The sequence below is a fragment of the Clinocottus analis genome, unplaced genomic scaffold, assembly GCF_023055335.1.
Source record: "Clinocottus analis isolate CAN_PGR_092001 unplaced genomic scaffold, fCliAna1.0.p SCAF_14, whole genome shotgun sequence".
NCBI lineage: Eukaryota > Metazoa > Chordata > Actinopteri > Perciformes > Cottidae > Clinocottus > Clinocottus analis.
In genome coordinates, this window is record NW_027175865.1 from 18,049,033 (window position 1) to 18,060,357 (window position 11,325).

The 11,325-nt window shown below is 42.4% G+C and overlaps 1 protein-coding gene and 1 long non-coding RNA gene across 2 annotated transcripts; both read left to right on the forward strand.

Annotated features, from left to right (window-relative positions):
• The first annotated feature begins 131 nt into the window (after positions 1–131).
• LOC137784933 (uncharacterized) lies at positions 132–1,595 on the forward strand. The gene is made up of 3 exons (XR_011077445.1): positions 132–350; positions 442–496; positions 677–1,595. It is a non-coding gene; the product is annotated as an uncharacterized lncRNA (long non-coding RNA).
• A 4,790-nt stretch (positions 1,596–6,385) lies between these two features.
• On the forward strand, positions 6,386–10,325 carry c1galt1a (core 1 synthase, glycoprotein-N-acetylgalactosamine 3-beta-galactosyltransferase 1a). The gene is made up of 3 exons (XM_068576136.1): positions 6,386–6,515; positions 8,039–8,703; positions 10,161–10,325. The coding sequence occupies exons 1-3, from the start codon at positions 6,386–6,388 to the stop codon at positions 10,323–10,325; spliced, it is 960 nt and encodes a 319-aa protein (XP_068432237.1).
• Positions 10,326–11,325: the final 1,000 nt, after the last annotated feature.

Consider the following 11,325-nt stretch of genomic DNA (forward strand, 5'->3'; position numbering starts at 1 on the left):
TTTCACAGTCTGAAGCGAGCAGCAGGAAGAAGCTTAAAGCTCAAGGAGTTTACATATGATGTCATTTATACTGTTGTCATTCCTACAATATTAATATATTTAAAATGAAAAAGTGGAAATTATAAAGTAGAAATAAAGAAAGAAAAGAATAACAAGAATAAACTCATACTGTACGTACACGCATATGAGTGGTGGTCAGTGGTTCTGGTCACTGCGCAGCTGTTTAGTTTAACAGCTGCGATCGCAGCAGCACCCACAACCCTCCTGGAGCTGCCTGGATTCATTTTGCTCTGTTTTTGTAGATGTGAAGACTCCACTGAACCCTTCTCCTCCTCCGATGAGCGAATCAGGTTCATATCCATCATCCATCCATCCATCATCCATTCATTCATCCATCCATTGACGTGACTCTTCTTCTAACTATGTATTTCTTCTCTTCAGGGTCTGACTCTTCTTCAACAGAAGGTGTAAACAGCTCCAAACCACTGATGTCATGGTAACTACTTCCTGTTCCTGTCTGAAATATCACATGTATACATATTTATACACATGTTCAGAAGTTGCACACATTCACTTCTCCGTCTTAAAGGTTTGACAGCTTTTCATTTCTGACACATGAGAGACATGTCGTTACTTTTTGCTCTCTTCATTTATGAATGCTTATTTATTTTTCCAGACACATGCGAGTGACAGCGTGAAGAGGAGGGAACTCCTCTCCTTCACAAATTGGCGACATTGAACATCATTAAACATCATTATCTACAACATTTATCAACAATCTGTCATCCAAACATAAAGAAAAGGGGCCACCTCACCACCAACATGAAGATGAAATATGACTTATGTTTCTGTGGCAAAAGGCAGCCATACAATGAGGCTTTAAAGCTGCATTAACACACAATATGATGCAAGAAGCAGGCTGCTGGAGGACGAAGAAAACACATTTAGACAAAAATGATCAGACATTTTGATCATGACAATATAATGTCATCAGTTATTAAATTTAGTTTCAATAAAATAAATTTCCTCCAATGAGGAAGATTGTTCTTGGAGACCTTCAGCAGAATGAAAGCATCACAGCTCTCTTCACATAAAGATGTGTGTGTTCATCTCAAACTAATCCACCATAGTTACACTTTAATACTTCTGCTGTTGGGCTTTCTGCTGGAATCAATATTGGTAACGCTCATGTAAATTCACATGTGTACACACACACACACACACACACACACACACACAATATCGACATCAGTACATTTATTTTCCAGTTGTGTAAATTGTTTGCTCGTGTTTTTCACATTTTAATATCTGGTTTCCGTACAGCTGAAGCAAATCATATTTTATGTCTTTGAGGTTTTTCTGAATGAATCATATATTTGTAAATATCATAGTATTTGTTTCTAAAGTAGTCGTGTGGTGTTTGAAGCTTCTCAGCTGATAGAAGTCTCCTTGAATAAATTGCTGCTGGTGTTTTGGGATGTTTTCCTGCTTGTTGTGTATAAATTGAATGTTGATGCTCTGGATCTCTTCTTAAAATGAAGTTACTCCGTTTCATTCTTTTTGTACTTTTGTCTTGCTTTTCAATAAATGATAATAAGTCCAAACGTTTGTGTCTTGTTGTGATTCCATCTGTGACGACTCCAAATCCCTGATGACTGGTTGTGTTTTTACTGCTCTGTGTCCTGTAAACTGTGATCTTCACTTCATTGTTCACGGATCACAACGACAGAACATTTCTAAATGATGTTTGTTGTCAAAACTTCTCCATGTAGTGACTCCAGTAGCTACTATGAATTTAATATTTAGTATTCTCCATCACCACCTGTACATAATACAAGTAAAGAGCAGGAAGAGCAACATGTTTGTGGTGATTATTCACAGATATCTGAAGTTTTACTTTCCATATGATTTAGTTTGAGATTGTGTGTGTGTGTGTGTGTGTGTGTGTGTGTGTGTGTGTGTGTGTGTGTGTGTGTGTGCGCGCTTCAGGCTGCTCGTGTGGCGCTTTTGTTTTCCACAGTAAAAACCTGTTGCACTGAAATCTGCCCGGCAACTGATGACTTGAGTTATGACAGTCAGGAAATTCTCCAGTTGTGTTGCTGCTCCAAATCAACTCTTTCCTTCTTGCAATATGTAATGTATTATTGTGATGCTCACATACATATAGAATATTACTCTTCATAGGAAATAGTTTGACACTTTTTATGTAAACTACTAAAAGACTCACCAAGGTCATTGGTCATTTATTACTTGTAATAATAAAATATAATAAAATTCTTCACTTCATGACAGTACACATGAGAACATGCACACACACATATTTACAAAGACAAATCAGGTGACCATAGTTGTCATAAACATTCAGTCATGTGCAGGTAGCTGTAGTCTGGTAATCTGGGCTGAATAAACATGTCACAGTGTTATGAACGTGTTTGACCTCAATAATCTCAACCATGTTGCTGTCTTTGACACGTTGGAGACAGACTGGGCAACTGCAACTATGCAACTTAACTTTGCAGACACTTTGTCTTTGATAGAATATCTATCTCCATAAAATGTTCTATGTTCCTGGTTAAAAGCTGTTTGAGGCCAGAGAGGCTGTTAGAAAACTCATCGTCATGTTGAGGTGGTTTGGTCTTTTCAGAAAAATGAGCTTCATGTTGCTACAATATTGGGACATACTAAATATTGTTCTGTCATACTAATATAGTTATAACACATACACAGATATAACATATACATACACATGTACAGTTATAACAATACAAATATATAGTTATAATAATACACACATACAGTGATAACAACGTTGTAACGAGGTGCTGTTCACTCTTCCTTTCTCTTCCGTTGTGTTCTTCTTCTGAGAAACTTGACAAAGCAGTGTGGAGACAATGCGCAGACAACCTCCTAGTGGAGACATGGCGACACCTACTGGCCGGTTGAGATATTAGGGATTTTGTGGAGTGAGCTGGTGAGAATCACCTGCTTCTGAACGTGAGCAAGACCAGAGAGATGGTGGTGGACTTCAGGAGGAAGACGACAGCTCCGAGACCTCTGAGCGTCCTGGGAGAGGACGTGGACATGGTGGAGGAGTACAAGTACCTGGGTGTCTCCATCGACAGCTGACCGTACTGGAAGGCCAACATCAACGCTGCCTACAAGAAGAAGGGGATGAGTCGACTCTTTTTCCTGAGGAAGCTCCGATCCTTCAATGTGTGCAGCAAGATGCTGGAGATGTTCTGCCAGTCGGTTGTCTGCTGGGGCAGCAGCATTGGAGCCGGTGACACCAACAAACTTCAAAAACTGGTTAAGAAGGCCGGCTCCATCTTGGGCTGCAAGCAGGAGCATCTGGAACAGCTGGTGGAGAGAACACTAAAGAAAGTGTTGTCCATATTGGACAACTCGGACCACAGCTCCTCTCACACACTGGAAGCTGTCAGCAGCTGTTTCATCTGCTCAGAAAGCAAGAAGGAGACTGAAGGTTCAGGCTGAACTAGAACTAATCATTCTGAAGGTTTAAAAGTATTTGACACATAGAATACAGTATGTTCATGTAATGTGTATGTACAGTATTTATACTGTTTATGTACTGAATGTGTTTCTAGATGTGTATTTATATTAGAAACAATATCATAATATTTCTGATATAATTAAATGTATGACAAAATGTATGTATATTTAATATCTTTTTGATTTCCATTGACTCGAAAGCTTTACTGTTATTACTGGTAAGTATTGGCTTTTGTAATATGACATGTTGATATAAATAAAATGGAGGAACATCCAGCAATGTGCATTATAATTCTTCCCAATCGTATTCAAATAAACTCATAAACATTTGTAATGTTTACTGCTCGTGTACCAGAACAGAAGGTGATGATACATACATGAAGCTGCAAGGGAACAAGCTGTGACCAGTGGCGGTGCGTCAATAGAGGGCGCTAGAGAGCCGCTCCTCTTAACATTTTGAGATTTAAAAAAAAGAAGAATAAAAAATAATAATATATACAGTATATTGTCAAAAAACATTGCATACCAAATAATTTAAATAAGAAATATACCATGTTGACGCGCTGAATGTGTGTGGGAGACCGTAAGCCCCTGTCAACAACCACTTAAGTTAAACGTGACCAAATATAAATATTCATCATCACTGAGAAAAGCCTCTCTCTCTTTCTCTCTTTCCCAAAAGCAGCGAGCAAACTTTTCACGGTCGTTACCAGGGAGAGCTTCTCATTGGCGGATGAAACTGAACGCAAACGTTTGCGCCTGCACCTGCACATCGCTTCTTATTTCAACGTGACCGGACCATGCCTGTTAGAGTTTAATGTTTTATCTTTCCCACAGCAGAACGCATGTTGGACATTGTTAGATTTGAGTGGATATCATGTCAGACTATAACTTTATCTAAAATACCAATTCAACCCCCAACAAGTTAGTTTGTGTGTTTGTGTTTTAGCTCCAGGCTTGAGCATCAAGGTGGCTCCTGGCCTTTTGTATATGTTGATGATCCATCAAGACACACAAAACATTGTTCTTTGTCTGCAGCCACGACAATGGTTGAAGTCAAAGGTTATTAGCATCTATACGGCCGTAGCACCAGGCTACAGCCATCAAGGTGGCTACTGGCCTTTTGTCTGATGAGCCATCAAAACACACAAAACATATTTTTTTGTCAACTCTGATTATTGGCTTTTGTTTATAAAGCCTGTTTGTAGTAGATATTTCCCCACAACTCTCTGTCTCTCTCTATATATTCATCTGTAGGTTTGTGACACCATACTTGGACACGCCAGAGAACGCGTTGCCTTCAAAGACCTCATCAGTGCCACCTTACTGCAGGGCCCCAGTGTGGATGCTAGTAGGGGCCTACTCTGTCAACCACCCAGTGTAAAATGTGAAGTATCTCTTCCTGAATCTATTCTGCTCTAAACCTCTTTCATGTGAGGGTCTGGGCTCCTCTTTTATTCTGTAAACCTCTGAAACCCAACCCAATGTTTTTTAAACCATTCTGCTCTGAACCTCTCATGCCCAAAGATATTTGTTATTGGACAGTGTTGAGCACTGTGTTTTCTTGAAATAAAGGTGTTTTTTAAAAAAGAATATTCTACTGAAAAACTCTTTTCTTCTCATTGTGGAGTGCTATTTAAACCGCGCTGCCCAACTGCGTCCACCCCAAAAAAATGTCACCAGCCGCTACTGAGATAGATATATACACACACACTGAATTGCATTAATAAGATGTCATTATGTCAAAGTGTTGGAATAAATGTTAAATATTGAACTGCAAATTAGTAATGTGTGATACCTTTTTTGCATTCAATCACACAGGGATGTTTGCTGAAATGTATTAAATGGCCCGACCAAAAAAAAGTCCACCAGCCGCCACTGATATCTATCTGTCTGTCTGTCTGTCTGTCTGTCTGTCTGTCTGTCTATCTATCTATCTATCTATCTATCTGTATATCTGTATATATGGCTGTATATATATATATATATATATATATATATATATATATATATATATATATATATATATATATATATATATATATATATATATATATATGTATAGTGGTGGCTGGTGGAATATTTTTTTTTTTGGTGTATGTATATCATTTGACGTGCAAATGATATACATACACATTCATCAAACATTTTGTTTTGACAAAACGAGTAAATAGATCATTTAAATGACTTCTCATCTCGTGAGGAAGACGTTCAACTCAGTGAATAAAAAGTGAGCAGAGTTACAGCAGTCACACCGGAGGAATCTCGCGCAGTGGAAACACCCGCGTGCGTGAGAGCAGGTGCGCGCGCCGCGTCCGGAGAAACAGAGCTGCAGCTCTGTCTCCTCATGTGTGTCGGTAAAGCTCCAGATGCTCTGCTGCTGGTCACGCATTCAGCACGACACACACATCCGTTTCACATCCAGCAACAACGCTAGATTCATATTGCTCAGATGTTGGGACACAAATCAGACAAAGCAATGTTCAGTAAACACTTTATCAGGATCACGTGCTGAACACGTCTGTAAAACGGAAACTCTGTCACCACTAACTGCCTGAGGTCAGTTTCACTTGTGGAGGAGATGGGGAGTCAAAAAAGAGGCGATTAAGGTCTTCAGGTGATGACGTGTTCATGGAGGGAAGCGTCTGCGTTTGGTGACGTCATGACAGGTGTTTAAATGAGCTTCGCCCAACTGGAATCACACACAGTGGAAACACCCGCGTGCGCGCAGGAGAGAGAGAGAGCTGCAGCTCGGGGCTCGTGCTGGTGTCTGATGGTAAAGCTGCAGTGCGTGACCGGACGAGGCCCGCGCGCGCGTGCGCGCAGCAGTGCGTGACCTCACGACCCCTCGTGTCCGGCGGCTCCACCAGGCAGGATGAGGGGCATCACGTCTCGTTTATTCTTCACCACTGGACTCATGATGGGGTTCCTCTCCTCTCGGTTTCTGTTGGACGATCACGCGCTTTACTGGCATATCAAGCATGAGTTCACACACGCACGCGCAGGTAGGCTCTGATTGAATCCATATGCATCCTGACGTGTTATGGCTGATGAGCCACAATAACGTCACGTCTCTGTTATTCCTTTAAGAAAAAGGAGGGCAACTCGTGTCAATCTACGGCAGGGGGGCGGGGCTGGTTGTCTCACAGCTTCTTCTTCTATGTTTGATTGTTTCATGTGTTGGTGATGAAGGTGAAGGGTCCTGATCATGACGGCTTCATGTGGCAGTTCTAAAAAACTGCATTATATGTCAGACAGTGAATGTACCAATGCCACAAAGTCAAACTGTCACTAGTGAAAGTCCAGCAGCATTATCAGTAAAATGTACTTTGAGTATCACTGAGCCCCCATGACGACTTAGTATGTCACATTATTGAATGTTATTGAATTCGACTAGTTTGAACTATTTTAGTAAATGTATTTCCAGTAGTTCTCCAGCTGGGGATCGGGTCACAAGAAAAATGTCATTCAACTGAAATCTGGTCTCAGTTTTAAACAAGAGTTAACATTTTAAATTGAAATAAAACCAAAATGCAACAACACTAGTTGGTTAAGTGTAGTAAAACATCACAGTTTGGCTTAAAATAAGTACATGTTAAAGTACGTAACATTTCCCTGAATGTACAATAAGTCCATGTTGACTCTTTGTGTCACACAGAACGCAAACAGCCTCCTGAGTGAAGTCCTGTTTCATTTCAATCTAATCACATGTAGTCACTGTTTGCAGATACTTCTCAGACGCTTTTCAGTGATGAGACACTCTCAAGAGAGCTGGCGTGAACAGGGTTTATGATGAAGGCAAACAAAGAGGGTGTGACTGATGGCCGCCGCTTCCACCAAGCAGCAAGTTGTCTGAGGTTGGCTCCGGTCCAAACTTTGAAGCGGAACATTTACCACCTGCCATCATGCCATATTAAAGAGCACGCCAGCTGGTTCTTCTCAATCAACAATGCCTACATCTTTATTGATCGACTGCTCACCACAGAAGAGACACAGAAGAGTTGTCTTCCCAGCGCTGGGTCTTGATCCGTCATGTCTCTGTACATTACATCGTTGGATGTGTCATGTTCCAGCACTCGTGTCCTTACAACCAGCCGGTGTCACCTATCAGCTGTGTGCTCGAGATCAGGCTGGAGATATAACCTACGTTTCTACTTTTCAAACAGAAAACAGATGGTTTATATTCTTAACTGGAGATGACATAAAACAGCGAGGTCATTTACTTTGATAAGGCTACGCCAGCCAGCTGCCACCTTTTTTATTGAGGTTTTTGTAATAAAAGGAGGTATAGCTCACTAGTCTCACTAGTTGTTGTGGCCACAGGCCATTGGGCCATGGTTAATATGGAGCCCTGCCATGATAGTCACCTTATTGTGATAAAAGCAGGAAACCGAGGACAGTATTGTTACCGTGAGAACGTTTACCGGCTTATGAATCCTGGTATATTCTATAAGTGTACTGTTCTGTCTTTAAGGTCTTAAACCTCCACCCAACACATTTCTGATGCTTTGATCTTTATTTCCTCCAGTTGAGAACAAGAGCTCAGCGGCTAATTCCTCCAGCGCAACGCGGATCTTGTGCTGGATCTTGACCGGGTCCAAGAACTTAGAATCCCGAACCAAGCACGTCAGGGAAACGTGGGCCAAGCGCTGCGACAAAGTGCTGTACATGAGCTCGGTGGAGACGGACTTCCCCACTGTGAAGCTGAACGTGAGCGAGGGGAGGGAAAACCTGTACTGGAAGACCATCCGAGCCTTTCAGTACATCCACCAGCACCACCTGGACGAAGCGGACTGGTTCCTGAAAGCAGACGACGACACGTTCGTGGTCGTAGAGAACCTACGCTACACCGTGTCCAGATACGATCCCTTAAAGCCGCTGTACCTGGGCAGAAGGTTTACCCCCTTCATCAGTCAAGGATACATGAGTGGAGGAGCAGGTTATGTCCTCAGTAAGGAAGCCCTGAGGAGATTTGTTGACGGGTTTGATACTGGGAAGTGTACCCACTTCTCCGACATAGAGGACATGGCTCTGGGCAAATGTATGGAGACCATGAAGGTGGAGCCAGCGGACTCCAGAGACGTGAAGGGGAGACAAACATTTCATCCTTACCCTCCAGACTACTACCTGGTCAGGCAGTCCCCAAGGCCGAGGCCTTGGTATCTGCTGTACGACCACTATCCTCCAGTAGAGGTATGCAACGCAGAACACACAGGCCTGTTGAGAAATGGGATTTAGACTCAAAATGCCAGTAAGACGGACACTATTCCTGAAGGGGAATTCATTCTTATTGCACAATTCTGCACATCACAATGTACATCCTGTGTCTATGTAAGAAGTAGTGTGGCTTTCACGTACAGAGGTAGGATGTGAAGATGGGGAGGTGTGTGAGGGTGAGTCAGTCGGGCTAGCGGCTCTGTCAGGGTGCATTTGGACATGGTGATGCTTTGCGCATAATGCTGTATAAATGATGATAGCATGGTAGCAAATGAATGTGAGCGATGACATGTAGTGCTAAAGAGCTGTGAGTGGTCTGGAGAGTAAACATCAAACATTGTAATATTCGTTTATGGCCTCAATCTCTAGTTTTAAGTCTTCAAGACGGCTAAATGCGTCATCTCTTATCTTAACAAAGCTGAGCTTTAACGTCGTTTTCCTTTTCACTCACTGAAGAAAGTAAAAACATGTCAACTCGATCAGGCTCAAACTGAGACTATCTGGTCTGTCTGGGGACCAATGGCATTGAACTAAAGTAGCAAGGTGAATACGTCCATGATGCCACCACCAGGCATGGACGGACTCATGCTGAATTCACACAGAACGCGTCAAGATTTCGACACGCGTCGAGATTTCATGTAGAGTCAATGTACAGCTGCGTCGAAGCTGCGTAGACGCGTATCTTCAAGCAGGCAGCGCGTCAGACGCGTAGAAGCAGCACGAACAGCCCGTTGGTCGCGGGGCGAACTCGGGTCGACGCGCGAGTTGAAATTTCAAATCAGCCAATCAGCGTTGAGATGGTCCGCTCGTCACCGCCGTCCTGCCGGTGCTGAATCAAACTGCTGCCGGTCACCCGGAAGGAGCTGATAGCGGCTTCATTCAGGCTGTTGTGGGACTACAGATACTATTATGAACCCAGACACCATGGAGGTGATGTTCACACGTTTTAGTGACTCCCACAACAATTATAAAGCAGAACTAGAGGTTATTTCATACAACGGAAAGAAACGCTCAATTTTTCCGGAGAGAAGCGGCTGAGATAAGCCACGCCCCTTTTGTGGCGCCGCGATTAGTCATGTGAACAAACTTTTTCTCGATGCCCGTGGAGAAAATTTTTGACGCGTTTGGTGTGAACAAACCATTGGACCCCCCCCCCTCCACACACACACACACACACACACACACACACACACCTCATGGGCCCCTGGTCCCGGTAGGCCCGTTCGTTGGTCCATCCCTGCTAACAGGCAGCTTAAAGCTGCTGACCCCAAAGGAGCAAACGCCGTTATTAATGGATGTAAAGGTCCTGGATGGAAGCTCATGGTATTCAACATTCACACCTGTGGATTAGTTGTCTTCGGCTTCCTGCTGCTGGAGCACACAGTCTGAATCATAACCGCTAACCTCTATTGCGGTTCTCTCCCTCCCTCCAGGGTCCAGGCTGCTGCTCTGATTTTGTCGTGTCCTTCCACTACATCTACGCCGTCCAGCTGTATGCTTTGGAGTACCTGACGTACCACCTGCGGCCTTATGGATACAAATACAGATTTAATCCAGATGAAAAAACTGATTTTAACGCCACAACAAAGTCCACATAAAGTGTTAACAACCTCTGCACTATAAGGAAGGGCTTGAGGGTCTCTGCAGGTCAGAGGTGTGAGGTGTGAGGATTATCCAGCAATGCACTCAAAAGACCTGCTGATAGAAAAACTACAAGTTGTGTTGATAAAGAACAGATGGGATGAAGGCCAATGGAAATGTGTCATAAAAGGTGTTCTGTTTGGCCACCAGAATAAATAGTTTACTGCTATATGTGCATCTGTCTATCCGGCAGGGCAGCACAATGCATAATGTACCTCACAATGTATTTGAATATTATCTACACTGTTGGTGCAGTATGTCGGAGGCATTAACTTATGAATTTGAGCAGAAGTGTTGTGTATTTATTGTTCGTTTAGGAAAATATAAAGATTAAATTATTCTTCCACTTCTTTATTATGGTATGGACCAAGTTGTCACCACTTTTGCAATAAATATAAAACAAACAGCTGGGAGACTTGACTTGGACCCGAGCTCAGAAACGTGAGGCGCATTTGACTCCAGATCAAACGTTCAGACTGGACTGAAGGTGAGACTATCTCGTCTATCCGGGGACGGATTTAAAACTGTTTTTAAACTCCAGCTTTAAGTCCTGAGACTTTAACCGACGACTTGACACCTGCAAAAGCGTGTACTGGTGTGTGTATCTGTGCTGCACTTTTGAAAGGGTTAATAAAATGGACGATCTTTAAGAAATTATATTTTTGTTTATTGAGAAAAAAAAGTTAATTTTGTCAAACTACCACGTTCTAAGAGTACTATTCCTTCTGGCATTTTAATGGTGATAAACCATAAGACAATATATTTTACAGTGTGTCTCTTTCCATTCAACATTCATCTTAATGGAGGGGAAAAGATTTTGTCTTAAGATGAACTAAAACAACTACAGCTTAAGAAATCAACATTGAAGTAGCTACACATGGTGTGGATATACCTTAAATGGGTTAAAGGGGTAGTTTGGGTGTTTTTCAGTGGGGTTAAAGTACTTATCCATGGTCA